A 23,819-nucleotide genomic window follows, 5' to 3' on the forward strand; every position below is an offset into this window, starting at 1 on the left:
GTAAGCACTATACAACTGACATTCTTTCACTTGAACTGTCGGGTTTCATTCGAGTTCAATAATGGATTTCAGTCTATTCAACTGTGAGTTTTGAGTGAGCAGACTCTCATAAGCTGAGGAAAAAAGGCACTACAGACAAATCTATTCTCATGGGGAAAAACAAATCAGCAGTCTAAAACTCATAGTAAATGTGTCAGTTACATATAACACACGGCAGTAGTACATATAGTCACATATAACAGTTACATATAACATATAGCAGTTGTTCATATAGTTACATATAACAGTCATATATACAACTGTCGTATGTTATACGTAACTGAGATGAACAATCTACTTCCCTCCAACACAGCTATAATATTTCAGAAGTACTCATACAAACTACATTTGTGTGGAAGACACCAGGAAAGTATCTTAAAAGCATAGGAAAATTCATCTGCCTAAAAACAGCCCTCCAAGAAGTTAAAGTCCTTCACTGAAATTACTCTATAAGCTTCCACTCAGTGTTTTGTATTGCATTAGAAATGAGACGAAGTTGCTGTTAAGCATATTTAGAAATCCAAAGTGCTGCTTGAACTAATAACAGAGGTGCCTTGCCAGGATGCAATACTGTTTCATATAATATAACTGAAACAGTATTGCAAAAAACAGAATGAGCATTGTTTTTTCCCCCCTTATAATAGGTTCTTAGCAATCTTGCATGCACATGGGAAATGTCTAAGACAAACGCACCTCTTACTTTGTTTGTCTTGGGGTCATTCTGGTACAGCAAAAACTCAAGCAATTCTACAGGTCTCAAGTAAGGAGCTTCCCTCTCAAGTGTTTTTTTTTTTTAATCTGTTTTTTTTTTTTTTTTAAAAACAGACAATATTGACAATGCAAGGAAATAAAATACACTAAAATCTCTGCCTTGCTCAGTTTGAGAAGCAATCCCACAAACATTCCCCCCATGCAAGTCTTGTCCTAAACAGCCTTTGCTATTCTTTTTTAATTAAATCATACAGGGAAGAGACATTTGATAGAATAAAGTGCAATTTCAGCAGTACAGAAATTACCATATGTGGCATAGTGGGTAGGGGAGTAGGGTTCCACGTGGTTGATGTGCTTGTTTTTGCTTGCCAGTTTGTTCCACCAGTAAGTTTTTTCTCAGTAGGCTGGGTCCACTGCATATCTGATCTAAAAGGAAACTGTGGTATTAATTTTCACGCAAAGACAAAAGATACAGTAACAACAACATAATGAACACATGCCTTAAAGCATGTGGGCATCTGAAAGCTATGGGCAGTAGAACCACTCAGGGTTTCAGTAACTACTTGTAATGTTAAACAGAATCCCCAGACTTTATACTATACTCATTGCAGCAGAGATATGCTATCTAATGATAGAGATTACTATCATTACTGGAATGTACAGCACAATGCTCACTAGAGTTTTATATAATTGCAAGATCTTCTATGGTGCCTCAAAGACTTAAATATAGAGCAATTACAAGACTAAATTTTTTATATAAAGGCTGACTGTTACGGTGACTGACCACAGACTCACTTTCAATGCTGGTCTTGGTAGCAGATTACTTTGCAGAGTGGAGACTGTTGCCATGTCAGTGCTGGTAAACTGCGCTACTGACTAGCAGCAGTCATGTCAGAATGTTATAAATATAAATATGCACTTACTTTTTGGATGGAGTTCCTCCAAAGCCAAGATCTGTGAGGGTGGGAAAAACAGATATATAAACCCCATGTTTTTTTTTTTGTTTGTTTGTTTGTTTTATAGTAGAGGGGAGCTTTTGGTTGGTTGGTTTCAGTAACAAGTGGGAAAATAAATCTCAAAACTTACTTCCCACTAGATTAGCAAGAGAAGAATCGAGGTCATTTGCCAAAATTTTTCCACTTTGCTGGTTGGTTGAAGGGGCTCTTTGACTTTGTAGTGGTACTGTGGGTTGCAATACATCATCTAGAATGTTAAAAGCTAAACAAAGAACATAAAACCAACTCTTAAGAGAAGTTGCATCAAATTTAATAAAAAGACATCCACAGACTAGAGAGGTAAACACTAAGCAGCTTGAGTATTCGTACATGGAGGTTCAACATGCTGGAACTGTCTAAGACTTAGGCAGAAGCAGAGCTTAACCACTTATTTTTTATAGAATACTGATCTGCCACTCTGCTAGAGTCTTCGGTTTTAATTCCGCAGTAACTGCTGTTACTTTTAAATTAAGCAGGAACTCCCCTAAAATTCCAGAGCAAAAGTTGTTAAAGATAATTTCAAAGTGTTCTAGTAGCTACTAGCAGTAATTTCACAATACTGCAGGCATCTTGAATGTACACAAGTGTTCCTTTGCTATATGTTTATAAGGACTTTGGGACAAAGTAGAGCCAACCAAGAGAAAGATCATAACTCAAGTTACTCTTAAAGCAAAGCATGCACACAAGTAGTTTTGCATTTCTGTAAGTACAATGCCTCTCAGTGAAGTTATAAGGAACTCGTTATCATGTATTAATAGAAAACACTGAAGTCATAAGCACTGAAAACAGATTACCGTAAGCTTACCCGTTAAGAGATATCCAGTGGGTCGCATTCAAAGATTATCCCCCCAAAAGAGAGAGGAAACAGTTAGTACACAGCAGGAGATAAGTCAGAGCTAATTTTAAATAACTACAATTCAACTGATTGCCTGTTATCTCATCAGCCCTACAGTCAGCTTACAACTGGATTAAGCTATTAAGTTCTGCGTTGCAAGAGCAATTATACAAAACTGTTAAACCACTGTTGCCTGTAGGGTATGAATTAGTCATAAACTAGTTTTTACCACTTGTAGTCCTATACTCTGGTGCTGTAGATTTTCCTCCAAAAACAGCATCAAAGTCCACATTAATTGTTGAAGGGGTTGTACTTGGAGGAGCTGAATGAAGAGGAAAACCTGAAAAAGAAATTTAGGGTAAATCAAATACACCCAAGAAATAATAGCACTCGCTACAGTAAAAACAAAGTTTTTTAAAAAAATCAAGTTACCATCAACAGGCAGAGGATGATACACAGAAGCATATGCAGATTTATGACCACTGAAGTCATCTTTGTGAAAGAGAGAAGAAAATAAAGTCAGCTTCAGAGAGAAAAAGGAAGAAAGGACCCCCAAATCAGGTCTGCAGTTAAAATTTAACAATATTTAGGAATAAAAAGATTTTTAACCAGAAAATTTGATGTTAAAATCTCCTATGTTCCCCACTACAAAAGAAAAAGGAAGTTGCACTTTGAAAGAAATCAGCAGAAATTCCAGAAAATATGCAAGTTTGAATTTAGGTTGGGCAAGTTGAACAAGATATTGAGTTTTTTCGACTCTAGAAATAAAACTTTAAGAAGCCACATGTTGTTTACTACACCTGGAATTAGTGCATCATTTTCACTTGTTAACAAAAATTAAAGATTGGTCCAAACCACAAGAACGCTGCACAACCCAGTTTATTAGTATTATTATCTTCAGTTGCAAAGAAATAATATGGTTGTTTTTTTTTTTTGTTCGTTTTTTTACCACTAAACAGTTCCACTGTGTGTTTGGAGGAAAAGGTAGAATTGATGAAAGGGGCGGTAGATTTTACAGCTTCTTCAACTGGCTTCATGTCAAAGATGTCCAGATGAGGTGGAGAACCAACACAACCATTTGAAGACGAGAAAGGACCTTTCAGATGCAGAAGTAAAGGAAAGAATACAGAGTACAGAGAAGACAGACTGAAACGACTGCACGTGAGAATCTCTAGATAAAAAAACAAACCGTAAATTTCCCACAAACTAATCAGACCACTTAAGATAAGAACTCTGTTTCAGATAAAAGCATTAACAGCTCTCTTAACTTAGAGAAAGTAATTTCATTAGTGCCACTGTGTGGAAGGGGGAGAAGGACAATACAGCTATCTACCAAAAAAAAAAAAAAAAAAAAAAGAAAAAGAAAAAACAGTCATTCCACCTTTGGCTTTGGGAACATACCACTTAAGGTATCAATTCCACCTATTGAAATACCAAGATTTCCATTGCCTTATTTCAGTGTTCAAGACATCTGACATGTCTCCTGATAATTCTTTGGAAGAAGTGAGGGTATAAAGAAAGCTGTGCCCATGAAACTGGGAATGACAGCTTTGTTAAAAGGACCCTGAAGTCACCAACATCTTTTTAATGAGAGTGTATTAAGTAACAGCTTAATAGAAAGAAAATAGTAGATCAGCACCTTTTCAAGTAAACCTACTTAATTTACATTCCAAAGTTTTTGAACTTTAATTTAGTTACACTTCTTCCACCCATCCCCTTTACTGAATAGCTCCTTCATTCCATATACTGCACACTATTGCTATTGCTAAGCATTAGAAAGCAACTTTTCTCTTGACAGCTCTGTCAGACTGTCAAACGTCTTTATATTCTCCCAAGATTAGAAATGTTTGGGCACAAAATAATCAAGGTTTAAGAGGTAGATTCAATTAACTATGAACTTGTATTTCATTTCTGCATTGGAAGAATTCACCCATCCCTTAGCCAATTCATCCTCCTCAGCTTACCTCCCCATGCACTGCTTGCTGAAGTTGATATAGCTGGAGTACTCTGTACAGTTGGAACAAAGGCAGGCTGAAGATCAAAAAGATCACTAGAGAGGTTGGGCATGCTGAAAATGAACACAGACAGAGAAAAATGAAGATCTATAATATGCATCGTATCCTTGTGTCATACACAAATTCACACCAATCACATCTTTTTTCCCCCCCCCAATTACTTTTGTTTTGTTATCGCTTGATAAGAAATGCTACAAGAATCCAGTGAATCCACCAGGAAAGCAAGAAGTTATTCTTCAGAATTACTTCAGAAATAACTAGGATCAACACTTTGCTGATTGCAAACTGTCAAGACAATGCAATAAGTTACCTCTCACCTATTTGTTGTGGGTGCTGGTACTGCAAAGAGGTCAACAGCTACAGTGGTATTCACACTTTTTCCTGATAAGGTGCTTGGGGATGCTGATGTGGAAGTGGAATTTGATACTACAGAAATCTCTCTTAATCGCTGCTCCTGAAAGATGAGGTATACAGTTTGAAGTTTAGTGTTATTTATTAACCCTTCAGACCTTTTCCAAAAGGCTATTTTAAGCACAGTCTTAAAAAAAATATTCTTTAAAGTCCTGAAAATTGAAAGCCAATCCGAGTTAAAGATAAGAGTACTTGTTTTAACATAGCCTTAATAGGCTACAGAAAGAGAGTCTGGAAAGCCTCAAGTCCCACCTTGGTACCTATAATTGTCTAGAAGCAGAACACACAAGTTACACATTTTAGGCTACCCTCATAGTCAGAAAGACAGGTCAATGGACCTCTGTTCTAAAAGACCCCTTATAATCTGACCCAGATGCTCAAAAGTTAAAGTGACAGTGTGCATCCTAATATCACCTATGTGATATTGCTTTTAAACTAGATTTTTCTTTTACTAGTTTATACTGTTAGTTTCAGGTCACATCCCTTGTTGCTTTTAGATGTGCTCACTGCATTTACATAGCACGTGTCAAAGCAGAGGTGTCTTTTATATACCACTTACATCAGGCAAGTAGAAAATGAGTTAGCTTGCAAGTTTGCCCCCAACCCAACTGAAGTTCCCCGATTTAATTTGACAATTACAGCAGTTACAACACCTGTTACAGGAGAAGCAGGAAAGATAGGAAACACCTGATAGAGCCCCACAAAAAGAAAAAAAAGAAACAACAGCACCACAGCACTTGCAGAAGTTTTCTAGTAAAGCAGTTCAGCAGCCAGCAGCAATCTTACAGCTTCCATCACATGGAGTTGGAAAGTATGCCTCGCATACAGTGAGAAAAGTGGAGACACTTCGCTAGACTCCTGTAACTCCAGGGGAAAAGCTCAACTCAACTTCTACCAGAGCTTACTTTCACACTCCAAACATTGAAGGGTCTCACAGCATGGCCTTCTGATGGTAAGAGCAGAGATGCTTCATTGCTTAGTGGCTCTAACGATACTAAAGCAACACAAGGAGAATTGTCAACTGCCCCATTTGTGCGCGGCTTGGAACACAACAGAACTATGGACTCAGCTTTCAAGAGAGAATCATCATGCCTTGTTAAAGATTGCATTATGCATCTTCTCAGTTAACAGTGATAAACAGCTTAGAAGTACCTGAAGGACTGGGATTCAGATCTTTAGGAAAGGATTTTACTAAGTGGGCAGTTCAATAGGTATGGCTGAGCAAAATAAAGTGCATTAAGGAACCAAAAGAGAACACACCAGTTCTCTTTCATGCATTATTGTTCAAAGTCCATTAATTATACCTAAACACTCATAAATACTTTAAGATGGTGCAAGTTAAATGATAGAATTTTAAGTAAAAGCAGCTAAATTTGGACAGCACTATAGCAAATATTCTCATTATGAGTAACAGTACTGAAGAATGACACTACAGCGATGTTCCATACATCATAGGGAAAAATAATTCCCTCCTACCAATAATCAGTCTTACAACAGCAATGTTGGATGTCCAGCTGTCGAGACAACCCAGAGCTGTTCTACACACGTGTCATGAATCCTTGAGATACACTCTTCCTTACAGGAGATTGTTCTTTAATTGATCTACTTTAGCTATCTACTATTCAGATCACAATCCTTAGAGGGGTCACCATATACTGGCAGCCATCACACCTGCATCCTACAGAAGCTTGGCCACTGAGATGAGTACCACGGGACATTTTAAGCCAATCCCATTTTTCACTCTTATCCAGTGAAAAACATCTTGGAATATATACTTAAAAAATATATACATATATATATATACACACACACAGTACCTTAAGTGCCTGCAGTCTAGCTTGTTCCTCCTCTAATGCCTGCTGCTTTTCTTTTTCATCCATCCTGCTAAATGACATTCCTGTGTTGGAAAGTGTGGAAACAGCACTGGACAGGGCACTAGCTCTAAAAAGAAAAAAAAAAAGTAATAACATTTCATTAAGAAAACCAGTCAGATATACATCACATAGTTTAAGTACCAAATTGTACGTTATTTCCTCCCACCCTGGTCTTCTCTTACCTTACTCTTGGGTACAGAAAAGCAGACACCCTAATACTGAGGGGGTTTGGTGAAGAATCAGAATCATTTAAGTTGGAAAAGACCTTCAAGATTGTCAAGTTCAAGCATCAACCTGACCTCCTGAGTCCCATCACTAAGCTATGCCCGTTGGTGCCACAGATGTGCCATGGATACACAGGATTTCAACCTCTTCAATTAGAAGTATTGTTCACATACATTGTTAACCTTTCTGTCAGGAAAGGTATCAACTCAGCACAGAGCACCTAAACTAATTCAGTAGTTACGAGAAGGGACTGAAGAACTTTCATAAGCAGGTTAAGACAGATTCACACTCTCAGAAGTAAACAGCTGACAATGAAGACAAATACCAGCCTATCTTGGGTAAAAGAAAAAAAAAAAAAAAAAAAAACTTAAACCGCCAACACTGTACAAGTCTCTTAAGCCACAGGACTTGAAACAAGAGGAACAAAGAATAATATACAAGGTCGCAGCTCAATGGATTATTCCAGAACAGTAAATACCTGTCAGACACAGACAAATATATATCTAAATATCAAATGTGACAATGCAATCAGAATATTACTAGATGCATCATTTACACTTTAAGAAAACACATTTGGAAGTGAATTAAATTTGAGAGGACAATCTCAAGTGACTGAATCCGAAAACTTCTCAATAAGGTTATTGATTAATCATCTTATATATTAATAATACTTCTCAATAAGATTATTAAGACAAATCCTAAGTAGAGGCATTGTTGCCATTCATTTGGCACTCACCTGCTGGCAGCAGAGACTTCTTTTGTTTTCTTTCCCTCCAGAGAAGCCAAATGCTGCTCCAGTGCTTCAAGCAAGCTGCTGGGTGCCTAAAATTAGAGCATTCATAAACCACTGCTTCTAGACAGGACCTCATTGCTCAGTACACAGGTCATTTTCCTCATCAAATAAACAAAAACCCCACATCACTAACTGTGCCTTTGGGTATTGCTGCGACCCTGCATGCCTGAATTCTATCTAGCCAGTTGTGGTTCTTTAAAAGGAGGGGAGCCAGAGACACGAAGCAAGGATCCTTTCAGAGCAGGTCTGCTTCTGTGTGCACACGCTGGACTCTTGCTTTTAGCAACACTATCTGCTATGTTAAGATTAATCCAATATGTTAAGATTTATCCAACAGTGCTCATTCAGCAGTAATTCTATAAACTTGCAGAAATGAAGCTCTGTGCATCACTGATCCCTTCCCTCATCACAACAAAAAGCCAATCACTTCTATTGAATCATATATTCACAAAGGCTTGCATTAGAAACACTTAACACGATGTTAAATTGGATTAAAAAAAAAAAAAAAAAAAAAAAAACAACAAGCAAGCTCAACCTTATCCCACCAATATAATCACAGACAATATCTATCCAACACACCATTATACAATAAACCAACCCCATTTATCCAAAGCCTTTGGCAGCCTAATTAGAAACTAACAACATTACGTTGGTTACATATTCCATGCCCCCAACAGCATTACCTATGAGAAGTTTTTAAGCAAAGTTTTTAAAGAAATGAAGATTCCTAAAACCAGACTTCCCTCCACTTAAACCCAGCAGCAAGCCAGGTATTAGAGTGCCACACTAAACACAAGGTGAAACTTCGGACATCTGAATGAGTTAAGTGAACACTGCTCATGAGCTATGAAGACTTGAGAAGAGTGGTGACATCTTTCAACAGCCAGGACAATATGTAACTGATAGGCAGCAAAAGAAGAGCAAGCTTAAAATATAAAGATTGAACCCCAGCAGTAGTGCTTTCATTCCTACAGAAAGTAAGGAAAAAAAGTGCCAATCACAACGTTTCCTTTCCACTGTGTACTTAAATTTACTACAGAAACGTTTCTTACATGCTAAAGGAAACCTCTTCAAAGCTCACACAGAATTTGAGCTGATCTTAATTACAGTCTTAGCAGGAAGTAAAATATCTCAGAAATCATGCTATGAAAAATCTGCCAGAAAGCAAAACACTTAGGCTGGCACTGCTGGAAGACTTCAGTGCCTTGCTGTTCCAGCCACGTTGCTCTCATGGCTTTTTAACTACATAGCCCATGCTTCACAGACCGAGTGCCTTAAATCCTACAGCAGGTTCAGATGAAGGGAACAGACCTCCAAAGTTTTAAGCTAGTTGCCAACTCAGCTGGCAGGGTTTTCAGAGGCTTTAAGCCTCTCCTGCCACTTACGAACTTGCAGTGAGTAAAATAAATATGATGGCATTATCTGGAAGACAGAAACACATTCCAACAAACAAGCTTGCTCGCACTAGCCCTTCCATACCAAAAGCTGGACCGATGTTTTCCAGGAAATATAATCAGACAAGCCTTTGGCAAGTTCCCCTTTGGAATACTGAACACAATCTGACTTCCCACATTCCATAAAAACTGAGTCAAGCCACAGGAGATGCAGAGAAGAACAATTAGAATAATCCTATAAAAAAAATCCTGCTTTAAAAGTTAAGGCCCAAGTTGATATGTAGCTCTGTTTACAGAAAGAGCACGTTAAAACAGCGTAGGTACCTCAGTAACTGGTCGTGAATAAATTCAGCATCCCAACTAAGACAATGAACCCCAAGAGGTAACAATTTTGTTGAAACATCTTTCTAGAAAGATATTAGGGACCAAAAAAAGAACTACACCCTTTTCCTCCCAAGAACACCGGTTTTGTAAAAGGTATCACATGACACATTTAGGTATACAGAACACAGTCTCCTGCTACTAACACTAACTCCAGAAAGATTTTCCTGGTCTGCATTTTTCTTCAAGGTAATGCTAAAACCTACCAGTGTGGAAAAAGCATATTCCATACTTTTCTGCTTTGTTTTAGACCCTCTAACCAACCCCCTCCTTGACCATAAAACCCAACAAAACAAAGCAGGAACTTTCTCTGAACTTTCTCTTTGCTGCAGACATCCAGCAGAGCATTACAGATTTTTATTTATTTTTAAGTGAACAGAACTTCATAGCTTTGTGTCAGAAGAAACGTCTGGGCTAATACAGATATTATGACTTGAAAAAGTCTGCACTTTATGACTCAGACTACTTCCCTCCACCCAAAGACATCTGCCAGACTCACATCCATGCAGATGAAAGTGACTGGGTTGCATTTATGAAATACAGTAACAGCTACAAACAGAAAATAAGCAACAACATTGTGAAACAGGGCAACTACAAGGGAAGATATTTTCTCTATAGAAACTGGCAAAAGCAGCAATAGTGTGAACATGAGAAATTTATTATTACTGCTGCTATACACTTTTTTTTCCTTCCTCAATTCTGCCTGATGAGAAGTCAATTGTTCCCAGGAACAGCTTAAGGAAACACTGAAATATGCACATCCCAGAACAGAAAATACACCAGAAATCTGAACTTCTAAGTACTTTGAAAAAAAAAATGATCCTGTCAGAACTCAGTGCCACAGGCACACTAAGAACTGGTATTTTTGTGAAAGCCCGCCATTAAGACATTTCAGCAAGTCATTTTAACGTGGCACTAAACTGCTATACAGTTATCACTATGAAATGTCCTGTGATTTACTACAGAAGGAATTGGAATGTGTAACTGATGATGGCGCTGTAATTGACAATATACAAGATGCTGGCACCCACCACCACATTTCAGACAGTTGCCTTGCGTATTTAAGTGAACTTGTAATGGAGTCGCTCAGCTATTAGAAAAAGAGATGTTTCAGCAGTAACTATAAAGGGTTTTGCTCACAATAAGTTTTAGAAACAAGAAGCAGCAAAACGCAGTTAAGTACCCTATTCTTGGTAAATCATTTCCCCCCAATGCTTTGAAGAACCTTATACTCAATTAACTGGGCAAAGGAGAGTACACAAACCCAGTGTACAAGCCAATGTCCTGAAGCACCACCTGAGACTCAGGTGTGATTTCGTAACATACCACAGAGCAGCTGAACATGCAGTACTGATCAGAGGAGAGTAAGATGCTAAAATCAAACAGCAATGGGCAACATCATGCCTGTCTTCATTCACTACTTGCCCTTATCTTGCTGGTTACAATCATATTTCTTTCCTACTCAAAGGCCTAAAAGTTCTTAAAAAGGTTAATATTACTGCTGGGAGCAAGTATTATAGATTTGTATGTGTACAACTTGAGGGGGATGTCCGACCTTCATCAGTAGTAAAAAAAATCAACAATACAAGTTTGTGATTTAGGTCTGATTTTCATATTATAAAGACACTGAATGAAGTTCAAGAAAATCTTCACAAGAGATTGATTAACCCACTAAATTAAATTTCACGAAGTTAGTGTAGGATTAGGTATGACAATTCACCAAAATTTACGTTAGCTGTAACTGTTTCACACTGACTCCAATCCAATACGTTGAGTACTGTAGGCCTCAGTGGCACTCCGGGGCATTGCCTGAGTCTCCTGACTGTCAGGTTATGCTACACCACAGAAAGAACACCACAAACCCTAGTCCTGCTGGGCTGCTCCCAGGTTAGAAGTACCGTATTCCTATGAACTGAAGGAACTTGTAAAGAATAACTTTGTGTACTTCTGCAGATGCTCAGCAGTTCCCATTCGCCATATCAAACCACCTTTCTCATCTCTTCTCTGCCCCTCATTTTATCCTCAGTACAATGTGTTGGCCTGCATTCCACTTCTTAGACTAAGTTTTCCAGCGTGCTCACACATTCCTCATACTACTGGGTAATACTCAAGACAACGTTAAGAGCTAGTATAGAAACACTGAATCTATTTAGAATTCAGAGCAGTAAAAAACAAAACAAAAACAAACAAACAAACAAAAAACAACTAATTACTGCATGAGCTAGCTATAATCTTTAGGAGTTGGAATACCTGAAGTTACAGTGAAATGGAGGTTTTCCTCAAGACATGCCAAGGTGTCTGTAGCTTATAAGCCAATTAGTCCTTTGTCGTAACACAAAAAATAAAAGTTCCTAAAAGAGCTCTTCCCTGAGTTTTGTTTTAATAAAAAAAAAAATCTTAGCTGCAAAGTAAAAAAATGCTGAGCGCATTTGATCCATGAGAAAACACACATATATACTTCCTTCAGATAAACAGAGACTAATAGAATACATTGAAGATAATTATTATGATACACACCGATCTCAAAAGACGCAGAGGACAAAATAATTGGATTATATCAGTATGATACGTACACTGACCTGAGTAAGATCTGGAATATCACCCTGATCAATTCCAACTTGCTGGGTTTACAAAAAAGGAGAAGAAGTAAGTTACTACATGCTGTGACAACAAACAAAATCTGTGAGGTCTGAGTGTTACACAGAAGCTAACACATTGAAATGGCTATTAATTACTTCCAGAACTGGCATGAGCTTAGCTAAGATCACACCTTAGAAATCTCAAGCACATTACTCTGCATCTCAAAGCAGAAAAGCTTATTGGAAGCATCAGAAACATTGACACTGCTTACTGGAACTACTCCATTTTAAGCAGTTACTGTAAAGGAGCGTACTGTAAATACACTAACACTTAGTTCACTCTAGACCGTTAATCAAATTTATAGTAATCTTTTTGAAGTGTTAATATGTTGTCTGGCTATTAAAAGAGATGCCTGAGAATCTCATTTCACGTTAATGAGAGTGAACAGAATTTAAAATACTTAATCTGCAGAGTAATTCCCTGCATAGTGAAGGTTATGTTACATGATTATGAATACAGACTACTGTACCAGTACATATAGCTAACAGTTAGCCTTCCCATACATGTTGAATTATTTACCTCTGCTACTTTGAGGAATTCTGACAATTTGGTCATTCTGGCTAGAAATTTCTTGTAAATATCCAAGCCTTCTTTACACTGGTTCTTCTTCATATCAAAGTATTTTTCTGAGGATGCAAATAAAAACACTCTTGTAAGATAACATCTGTCCTGGCAAAAAGCTGACACAGCATACTAAGTGTAAGTTTAAGACAAGCTTTGGGGAGAGAAGATAGTAGTAACTCAAAGCTATCCATGTTCTAAAGTTGACATAAATTCCTGTAATACAAAAGTCCTCAGCTAATAGAAAAATGTGATTATTAAAATTCAGTACCTTAGAATAAAATGTAAAGCTTTACAAGCACAGAAGTAAATCACTGCAATTGTTTAATTAGGCATCTGCACTAGTATTCTAAGGTATTCATCTTATTAGCTGGAAGTGATGTACATACAATATTCCTGGTATATGGTTACATTTCCGGCCCCTGTATTAATATGTTTTACTATTTGTAAGTGAACCTGATAGCCAAAAGCCATCAGAATGACTACTGAAGTGGTACGTGTATCACACTGAACTGCCAATAGCAACCACATCCTTCACTTTTTGTGGTTTTGCCTGAAATGCCTGCAAACATCTGAGTAAAAATTACTGAATTAACAGAATAAACCAATCAGATGATGTTTTCATTCAGAAATTTGCTTGCATAGTCATTATAAGAATTTCCTAATAGCTTGTCACTCTTGAGCAAAGCGCTGTAGATGCCATGTACCAGGCTCACGTAGATTCAAGTACCACCTACAAGTAACCAGGCAAAATACAAAGTAGAGGAAAACAGAAGTCATTTGTGTTGTGAGTGCACTAAGCATTCAAGAGCGTTCAGCGCTCAAGGCTTGCTAACTGTCACAGACCAAACTTCAGAGTTTAAGGAAACCAAACCAGGTATCTCACTAACCTGTAGCAACTGGACTGTAAAAGTACTACACACTGCATATTTATGGTATCTTTGTTTTAGTCACATCAGTCACACTCTCACTTCCATTTATGTTTCAGGCTGCGTTCAAGGTAAAAGCATATGTTTAAGCCTAAACCAGTTGCCAGTGACACTAAGACATGCTTAATTTCATCAGAACAGAGACAGACAGTTTATTAATTACAGTCAGAAATTATCTACGTTATTTCTCTCAACAACTTGCACACAATTTCAAAAGCTAAAACAAAAACCCAACAACAATAATAGTTCCACATACCTAAAAGATTAATTATCCCCTCATTGTATGCCGCAAAAAGTCTAATGGAATCTTTAAAGAGGAGCATAAAGGCAGCATTTATAACACCATTTGTTAGTTCATTTGGATTTGCCTGTGTAGAAAGCAATGAGAAAATAAATTAGTGTTTAATGAAATAAACTTGCACTTCAAAATGAGTGACTGTTACCTAACAATGAGCTTAAAGTACTTACATCAAAATCAAGGAGTGCATCGAGCTGGTTCTGTATGATTGGAAGGGTTTTCAGAAGCTTTTCAGCATTCATGGTTCTCATCACTCCATCTATCCTGCAGGGCAAAAGATGTTTACAGGTTACCAAGAAACCTAAGCAGGTTATGCTGTTTCAACACTACTATACTGCCTCAAGGGGTCACAAGGAGCACCAACCCATGGTAAGCTTGACAACAGCCGGTATTTCCCAGGCACAAGAAGCAGTAAATGTCTTACCCTCTTTTCATTTTGGTGAAGTCAACTGCTACAAGTCTATATGAAAGTGCTTTTTCATTCAAGTATCTGCTATATCGCCTAATGAAGGTAGACATATCGTAGCCTAAAAGTTAAGAATATATAGGTTAGATATTTTGAAGAGGAACAGTTTCCTTCAAGTCCTTTTCAAGAACTATTCTACTAATCCATTTTGCATCAACTTGCATAAGAGCAACACTTCACCAGCACAATCCAGGGTCTTAAGATTCACTATTTTCTCTTTGCAATGTAGTGTTACAGCTTCTTCCCAACTTGCTAAGATTAGAAAAGCCTTCATTGAAATTATCAGAATAAATGCCTACAACAAAAAATATAAGGCAAGAACCAAGCAGCTCTTATTGTGATGTTCTAGAAATCAGACTGAAAATACATTCCTAGTGAAATGCCAAAGTCTTTGGTAGCTCATCTGCAATGCCTCATACCACACAAAGACTAAATACTTTCTAGCACTGGCAAATAACCAAAACATCTCTCAGAGACTTGAGGGAGTCCTTGCTATCTATACAGTGCATTCCATGCACCTTAGCAATTCATGTTTACTCCTGAGACACTAAAATGTAATTCAGAAATAGATCAGCATGCTAATAATCATCAGGTTTCTCTAGGCAGTGCAAGTGTTCACTATTTCAACTCGACAGCTCTGTAAGCACTACACATACATTGCAGGTAAATTTCTACTCAGCTAGGTAACCCAATCTCACCTTCTCGTTTCTAAATTCTTGGTCGGACATTCTTTGGTGCCTGATGCAATACAAATCATAATACTCTTTCATTTAAATGTCACTTGTCTCCCAGAGCGCAGAGACCCAGGCACTAATCACAGAGCAAAAAAGCAGTAGAGTTTTTTCCTTCAGTGAAAAATCCTTACCCTGCATGGCACTTTTGTCCAGGTAGTTATTTAGATTGAACAATGTGTTTCGCGATGCAAGATACTGGATAAAGCGCTGTTGGGGAAGAAAAAGTTGAGAATCTAACTTTTGTTGCGAGAGTCAACACACTTCAGCATATTACAAGAAAACTACACTTCGCTTGTAACTGTTTCTAATCACCTCTGCCAACAATAGAAATTACTTTAAAAAGTTCACAAAAAAGCCCTTGAAACTACTGATGACCAAAGCATCAAAATACAAAGTTGCATATCTGGCAAAAGTGAGACTTTAAATAAAAAGTCACTGCTGCCCATGAATAAGACTAGCAATCCTAGAGGGAGCTGTTTAGGTTAACTTTGTCGTTTAGAACAGATAAGCTACAAGTTGCAAGCTCCACTTGAATTATCTGAGCTTCCACACATGCACTGCTGCAGTAAAAGTCAGAGACCAGCTTAGTTGCAAAGTTTAATTAGCAACAACAGTACTTCTAGAACCCTGGTGAACAGCAGCACTGGGGAATGGTATAATTCAGACTTACAGTTGTGCTGATCTGAGTAAATAACATTTAAGTTTTGAGGAATAATAGCTGGCTCAACAAATAATACTAGAGAAAGAAACAACACATTCAGATAGTAAAGTAGTTTTAAAAAAGTTTCTTTCCACTTTTCCCATACATATGTTCTATGAGTTCTGTACTTTTTAACTTCTTTAAACATGCTTGAATCCATAAACAAGAATTACAATCAGAATGGCCTATGAGACTTGTCACACCTTTGATCTGAATCCCTGGATGCATCCATTCAAAGCTAAGGAGCAGTTTTGGTACAAACAAATTCATGTCTTTCCTACCACTAACTGCTGCATGGGCAAACAGATGCTGACTGGTGCATCCAGGACTCGATGCTCAGAATTTTTTCTATAGTCCCACGTCAGCTTTTGTTTCTTTCAAGTTTCAGTATGAACAGTACTGGAAGTAGAGACTAAAACATACATACTGATTTACAGCATTCAGTTTAGCTTTGTATTTGGATTACCTAGTGAACTCCAAGCAGTGAATTTTACTTCATATTATCCCCTAATGTCAGCCTGCCATCTGTTGAAACAGGTTAACAAACACTGTTAAGGAGGCCTTTACAGAACTAATCACGTCTTACCTCGTTTCCATACATCATGAGGTGGTGTGTTGTAATTAGAGCTTTGAACACTACGACCCAGCTACTGTTTGCAGTTCTCTCAAAGAGTGTGTCTGCCAACTGTGGAATATTCACATTCATTTCATTTGTGCACTGTATTAGATCTAAATTAAAGAAGAAAAAAAATAAAGCTTTAGTTGCATGCTCAAAGAAGATTACCCATGTGAAAAAACACAAAGCAACATGATAATTCATATTGGAAGATTTAACTTCAGTTCTTTACGAAATAATTGAGCTATTTTACACTTCCTGCTCAAACTCATTAAATTTTACTGAAAAGCACTGACTATAAAGTCAAAGGCATTTCAACAGTTTTATGGAGTTCCAACAGCTCATAAATAACCTGCCCCAGCAGAAGATCTAGTCCCAAGGTATCATCCAAAAGCCAGTGCAGACACACTGAATAGCCAGTGCCTGGAGTCATTCAATCTAACCAGAATGAAAGAGAGACAAGAGCAGAAAAGCTGAGACAGCTGCAGCCCACAAGATCAGCAAGGAGCAAGTACCCAGAGCTCAGGTCCAAGCCTGAGCACTAACACCTGAGAGCAAACGAGATGCTGCAAACCTGCACTAAGCCTCTTCCCCAGCAGATTTATGGGCAAGAGCCTACACCTACACACCTCTCCACTCAGCTCGAGTGACCTAATCGCCAACCTGCTGAGTGCACTGTGCTGGATCATGGCAGATTTCAAGCTTTTGCATCAAAAAAAAGCTCTTTGTGTCAGAGACTGCTCATGAACTCAGCAGTAAAACATTAACGTGGAAGGTCAGAGAGCTTCAACCCACTGCCTGAGTGCTGGTACAAAACCAGAGCAGGCTCCAGCAGACACCCAGGGAAGAAGGGCACTCGCTGCGTGGAGAACTGCAAGCAGGACTATTCTAAACCCCTGAGACACGCACACTTGATTTATTCTCTTTGAGCTAACTTTGGCTCAGGTGTGATCAAAGCACGCCTCAAGGACTGGGCAAGGCCGGTACAACAAACACCTACTTTGAAAAGCTTCCTTTGTGGCTTCTTCTTCAAGCCAAGTCTGGGAGCAGCCCGCTGGCTGGAGCTCAGCAGTGCTGCCTCTGTGGTTTTGCTCTGCAAATACCTGGAGAGGTGCAGGTGCTTGGGAAGCCGGGCAGCAACCCAGCACCCAGGTGCCAGCACCACCAGCTTCGCTATCACACTGTTAGCACCATGCAGAGGACCGATGACATTACCAGCAGCAACTTGACTGAACTTGGAGGTCACGTATTGAGATAGTTTAGGACACATTATGCGATGGAAATATTGCATTTCATCTTTTTATCTGCTCTAGCGCACTGAATATATTACAGATGTAACTTCATTAGGAACCTGTTTAATAAGAGTTTTTTTTTGTTTTAAAGTCCTATAATTAAGGATCACTAATGGATACTTTGAGTAATTTTACTTTCAGTTTCTCTGTCTATTAAGAGTTTTCGGTAGCTTTCTGCTTCAATAAGATACTTGAAGACACTAATAACCTTACTAATGTCACTCCAACATCAGAAGTTTCCAAATACGTACAAAACACTCGAGTTGGGATGAAAACTTTCATCCCTAATAATAACAGGCAAAAGCACTGAAATAACTGTACAGCTAGAAGAGCCCTGAAAAGGAGCCTGAGGCAAGCTATACAGCAAAATCCGATTGTTTAGTAAAACATCTCACTGCACAAATACAAAGAACCTCAGAGTCATTTTACAGATGCCCCTCACCACTTATGGCTGTGTCATCCTCAGATGCTGTGCCAAAGGAAATCATATTTTAAGATCTCTTGAAGCCCCAGCTGTCCACAGACAGTTACTGTTCTGTATAATGAAGCAAGATCCAATTCAAAAATCTATACATAGACGAGAACCTGAATTTTAATTCAGTAGTCTCACCTACTGAATGAGAACTTCTAAGTAATTCTGTCAGAGCACATTAGGACAAATAAGTCTTCCTGAATCCATTCATTTTCTAAGCATTATCAAGACTGCTGCTAGCTTTAGCTCAGTACGTTCATACAACTGGATTGTAATCAGCAAAAAACGTTGCAGAACTCTTACAAGTGGCAATTCCTCTTCTCAGCTTACAAAATAAATAAATAAATAAAAAATCCACCCCAAAGGACACTGAACAGTATCTGTACCACCACTAATAGGTAACAGTTAAAGGAATTCCATTAAACTGCTGAGGGCAAAGACCACACAGCCTGCTGAAAGCAGCATTTCCGCACAAAGTTCTTCTCCTTCCCATGACCACGAAGCAAGTCAATTTTTTTCTCTGATGATCTAGTGAACATTAAGAGTGCTTATTATTTAATAAGTAGAACTGGGAAGGAAAATCCAAGCTAAAAACAACTTTCTGCTCTCTGAGAGAAACAGCAGCCAGGCTCATCTCCTGGGTATTTTACTAGAGAGATTTTTGTTTCATGCAGTCTTGTCACCTGCCCTCAGCTAAGGCTAAGACGATGCTGAACACCTGGGAGATTTCTTGCCTATGTATTTTTTTAAACACACAATTAGTAATAATACTATTAAGGGCTAGTCCCACATCTGAATTCCATCACTCGAAATCTTTAACAAAAAAAAAGCAAAAATTTCTCTAAAGTCTTTTTTTGCCTTTTTTTTTTTTTTTTTTTTAAGGCTGCAGTAGGATCCCTAGATTAAAAAAAAAAAAAAAAAAAAAAAAGCATGGATTTGTTACAGCTGGCAGCAAAGGAAGAAAAGACTATTAACACCCTGCATCTGGGAACACAAAGGAACACATGCACCTGAGAGACTGACAGCTGGGCAACGGTAATAGGGATGTTGGCTGCAAAACCTGCCTTGAACGGGATGAAACGTGTCGTAGGGCAAGCAACGCTCGCTCTCTTATCACACCACTTCCATAAACACTTTCTAACTCAAAACATTTTGCCAGTCACACAGAGGAACTGCTTCCACTGCAAGTGAAACCCTAGTGCAATTTCTAGGATAGACTTTAGAAACTTGTTAACATCACACAGGAAAAATAAAATAAAATCAATCAGCTTTAAACCAGAAGAGCACTGCAGGGGATTTCAAGCTGCCTAGATCTGTGGAAACCCTACTGCCTAGAAGAGCACTAAGGATTTTTCTTCGACAGCTCATCTGAAATACTGGCACATCATCTGTGAAACCACACAGCTCTTCAGAGAGCAGCATGTGTAAATCCAGATATAAAAATCAGTTCGCTGGAAATTCTTCAGCCAGGCGCTGACAAAAACCAACATCCTTTTCAACGTTAAAGCAACAAGAAAGTAATCATTTTCTTCATTCGGAAATAATTCTTTCAAGACACCTGTAATACAGGAGTTAAGGCAACTACAGTTGCTGAATACTCCCATATTTCTTCCCTTCCACCATGGGAGAGAAAGAGCTCTAAGGCAGGCAGATACAAGAATTAAGACCAATTGTCTTAAGCCAGCAGTCTTTAAAAAAATGGCTTTTCTGAAAGTTACACTGTGAAGTAAAACCAGAAGGAACACTTGAGCAGACTTCCTCAGTGCAGCCTAGGGAATGCCACAGTTCCAGCTGGTGGATTAAGGAGTATCACCTGATTAACAGAAGTGTTTATGTCCATGTGTGCTTATAGCGAAGATCTGATAGCAACCTAAGTTTCTTTTACATGGTAGCTAAATCTGAACTGGCTTAGAATTACAGTTGCTAGAAGCAATATTAATTCAGGGATTCTGTCCCACTCCCCCACGAAACAAGGTTACAAGATAAAAAGTTTTCATAAAGCCTTTTAAAAAAGTTTTAAGCAATTGCTACATTAAAAAAGTAAAGCATTTACAGATTCCAACATTAACTCAGGTATTTCTGTCGGTGTTTTCATTTTGTTGGTTCAGTCAAATTGAACAGCTTTGCAGAGGACTAGAGAGTTTCACATTAAAGACTGGCACCTTCCTGCCTGGGCGTGTGTCTCCGCGCAGTATCACAAGTGACATATCTCTAAGAGCCAAACTGCATCAGCACTCGCCAGCCAGTCATGAGCTCCAGCTGCCAAAAGAAAGGGCAGATACAAAACATCCCCGACCTGTGACAGTCATAATGGGACATTACTGGCAACATTTGAATCCCCAATGGCTTGGTGGAGCCCTCAACTTTCACCAAAAGTGGAAAGCTAAATAGCCCAATTTTGTTACATAATACAATTTTGAAGTACCTAAATTATCACTTCTTACAAGACTTCTAAAGCCTGTACACCTAGAGCAGCTTTAAGTCTTGATGAGCAACATTAACCACTTTCCCCTCCCATCTGCTTCTTAAGAGGGCTGTGTACAAGGCATAAAGAGAGAAAAAACCTGCAGTTTTACTGCGTTCATTTACAAGTTTAATATACAATTCACTTTAGGGTTTGCGCTTTCTAAATTTCGGTCCAGCTTGGCTACAGCTTTAAGTTATGTTTTTTTTTTTTGATGTTTTTTCCACAGTTAGCCAGGAAGAGAGATGTCACCAAAAGAAGCACCGAGCCCCACTCCACTGCAACCCAAATTCAGGAGGCTGAGGCAAAGCAAGACAGCCAAAAACATGGGGAAGAAAACACAAGGCTTCGAGAGCTTCACTGAGGAAAAAGAACAATCACTGTGTAACATTTTATTTTATCCTGAAATATTACAAAATACTACAGAAATAGATCTGCTGACTTATTTAGAACACTGCGACCTACTTTAAAAGAAAAAAATACATCAAGTATCCCCACTGACATTGCTTAGGTTTTTTTTTATTGCTCTTTAAGAAAACTCACTATACCACCCAGCAGCTCAGCAAGACCGGAGGCTCCACATACTAGCTCACACATTGTATGCAGAACATCTTCCTGCTTATACCCAGACCGTAATATTAAAGTCTCCCTTGCTAAGGAAGTTTGGCAATAAGGGGACTTTAAGAAATTATCTGAATCGAGTCCAGAGACTGATACTTCTCCATGATCCTCAATACAACTGTCAACTCTCAAAACATGTTCTTGGGGAACCTTTTTTTTTTTTTGAGCAGCAACTACAAGTAATACCAGATGGCGTACATTTGTAATGACACGCACATGCAGGGACCAAGGTGCAACTAGCAGTGTTTTGCATTAAGTCCAAGCTATGTTTTATGTCATGCTTTGGAAACTACTTGCGCTGTGTCTTTGAAACTACGCTGTGTGATTGTTCCAGAGATAACAGTATTTGAACTTGTATCTCATCTGCTTATGTTCAGTACAACTAAGTTTTGCTTACAGATGTACAAGTTAAAAAAAATAATAATTAAGAAGTGCAATACATAGACTTGCAGATGTTTGAAAAGCAGCACATGCATATGCTCAATGAAGACTGAAGAATATTTACTGGAATTTTTTTTTATTTTTTTAAAGCTCTTTGCAAAGGTATTCGCAGTCCCACATTTCACATCTTTTTCGTCCACCCCACCACGGTCCTCCTGTACTCCAGAGCTACAGACAGCACAACAAGCTTTTTATTTTTTTTAGACACAAGAATAATAGACAGCAACTGACAGCAAAACACAGAGCTCATTTGGGAGGTAAGAACCTTCACAGAGACTGACAACTCTGAGCAGATTTCTATCAGTAAACATCCAAAGGAACACGACAGTCACAATACCACTTTATCCTATTCTCAAGACACAGTTTTTCCAGATGTCCATTTTCTTACTTTGCACAGTGAATGGCATCAGTTTCGAACAACACACCCCCTCTTCTCAGCTTCAGAAACTTTTGAACTATTGAGCAAGCTGTCACGGATTTCTGGCTTCCTGTCATGTTGCCATTTCTGGACATAAGGGTTACCTCAAAGTTGTTCTACCTCAGGCAGAAAATAAAACAAGGTAACAACAGTATAACAAAAAGAATCATCAATTACCCAGCTTTAAGACTTTCAACTTCAACCCCGTAGCCGCAACATTTACTACTGCACCTGGCTTCCACGCATCCAGATCAGTAAGAAATACACTCAGTTTCTCTACCTGACCCGTGTCAAAGGCTTTCATGCAAGATGCCTGTTTCACCAGATGAGTGCCACAGCACCAAGAGCCGAACTGTCCTCACCAGTTAACAGAACACGCTTGTTCTGAGCGCCCGAACAGCAGGCTCCCCATGGTACCGTCAGCTGGAAGGAGTCCCACACATCCACCAGCCTGGTCCCCAGCCTCTGACGGGAGCAGCACCCAGCTTTGCCTTGCCTTTGCTCTCCCTGGCGTGAAGGCACACGCTTGGTTTGCTTTTCATCGAAGGCGTGTGGAGATACTGCCCGGCGCGCAAGGTTTGCAGCACTCATTGCACAACTGAGCAAAGAGCAACTTCAAGTGCTATGCAGTTATTAAAAACTGAAACAAAGCAACACCACCGATAATTCTGCAGATAGCGGGGGCAGCTTTCGGCATCTTTTGGTACATAAAAAGGGAGTTTCAACATGCTGAGTTGACAGATACCAGCAATCAGGCGCTGCCCTTTAGGGAAGATGCACTCCGCCTTCCCCCATCCCTTCACCTCACCCCAGCCTTCCGGCACGGCCCCAGGACAGCCGCATTTCGGGACGGGCTGGAGGCAGCTGCATCCCCCCGGGGGGGCACAGAAGTGCCCGGCAGCGCCCCGAGAAGCCCGAGCAGTGCCGCACAGCCCCTGCCACCGCACCGCCCGCCCCGGGGGCAGGGCTCGGCAGCCGGGAGGCTCTCGGGGGGCTGCCGTCCCCACACAGCGCCCCGCGGCTCGGCCGGGGCTCGCAGCTCCCACGTGGAGGCGAGGCGGGGGAAGCCGCGGCTCCCGACACGGCCGCTACTCACAGTCCAGGTGCTTCTTCTTGGGGCCCATCACCTCGTGGGTCGTCGCCTTGCAGACGGCTTTGGCGACGGCCGAGCCGGTGACGCTGTGCTGCGCCGCCGCGATGCGGTCGGTGAGCGACTGCCCCGACATGGCGGGGCTCCCGCGGCCTCCCCGGGGAAGGACGACGGCGAGGAAGGCGGCCGGGGACGGTGATGAGGAGGAAGATGAGGAGGAGGAGGAGGAGGAGGAAAGCAGCCGGCCCGGGCTGCGCCGCGCCTTCCCCTTTCACATTTCCACTCCCCGACAAAATGGCGGCGGCGGCGCCGTCAGGTGACCGAGCGGCCGCCCCGCTCCGCCCCGGGAGGCGGCCGGAGCCCCGACACGGCCCCGACACGGCCCCGACGCGGCCCCGACACAG

The 23,819-nt window shown here is 39.8% G+C and overlaps 1 protein-coding gene across 23 annotated transcripts in view; it reads right to left on the reverse strand.

Moving 5' to 3' along the window:
• The window catches only part of LOC311443738 (phosphatidylinositol-binding clathrin assembly protein-like), a 30,143-nt gene extending 6,423 nt beyond the window's left edge, over positions 1 to 23,720 (reverse strand). For 3 of the 23 annotated variants that reach the window (XM_084534138.1, XM_084534159.1, XM_084534158.1), the window contains exons 1-18: positions 23,422 to 23,718; positions 16,588 to 16,730; positions 15,433 to 15,508; positions 14,526 to 14,628; positions 14,272 to 14,365; positions 14,060 to 14,171; positions 12,833 to 12,939; positions 12,253 to 12,294; positions 7,842 to 7,927; positions 6,824 to 6,947; positions 4,913 to 5,049; positions 4,545 to 4,648; positions 3,530 to 3,676; positions 3,013 to 3,072; positions 2,810 to 2,920; positions 1,837 to 1,953; positions 1,674 to 1,704; positions 1,056 to 1,176 (exon numbers count right to left, since the gene is read on the reverse strand). In XM_084534138.1, the coding sequence (XP_084390264.1) occupies positions 1,056 to 1,176; positions 1,674 to 1,704; positions 1,837 to 1,953; positions 2,810 to 2,920; positions 3,013 to 3,072; positions 3,530 to 3,676; positions 4,545 to 4,648; positions 4,913 to 5,049; positions 6,824 to 6,947; positions 7,842 to 7,927; positions 12,253 to 12,294; positions 12,833 to 12,939; positions 14,060 to 14,171; positions 14,272 to 14,365; positions 14,526 to 14,628; positions 15,433 to 15,508; positions 16,588 to 16,730; positions 23,422 to 23,551 (1,845 nt within the window). In that variant the 5' untranslated portion in view covers positions 23,552 to 23,718. Of the gene's footprint in view, positions 1 to 1,055; positions 1,177 to 1,673; positions 1,705 to 1,836; positions 1,969 to 2,809; positions 2,921 to 3,012; positions 3,073 to 3,529; positions 3,677 to 4,544; positions 4,649 to 4,912; positions 5,050 to 6,823; positions 6,948 to 7,841; positions 7,928 to 12,246; positions 12,295 to 12,832; positions 12,940 to 14,059; positions 14,172 to 14,271; positions 14,366 to 14,525; positions 14,629 to 15,432; positions 15,509 to 16,587; positions 16,731 to 23,421 lie in introns of all 23 variants that reach the window. The other 20 variants (XM_084534157.1, XM_084534156.1, XM_084534155.1 and 17 more) reach the window with 12 other exon arrangements.
• Between the last annotated feature and the right edge of the window lie 99 nt (positions 23,721 to 23,819).

Source organism: Aythya ferina, assembly GCF_964211825.1.
Source record: "Aythya ferina genome assembly, chromosome: 13".
NCBI classification, from domain to species: domain Eukaryota; kingdom Metazoa; phylum Chordata; class Aves; order Anseriformes; family Anatidae; genus Aythya; species Aythya ferina.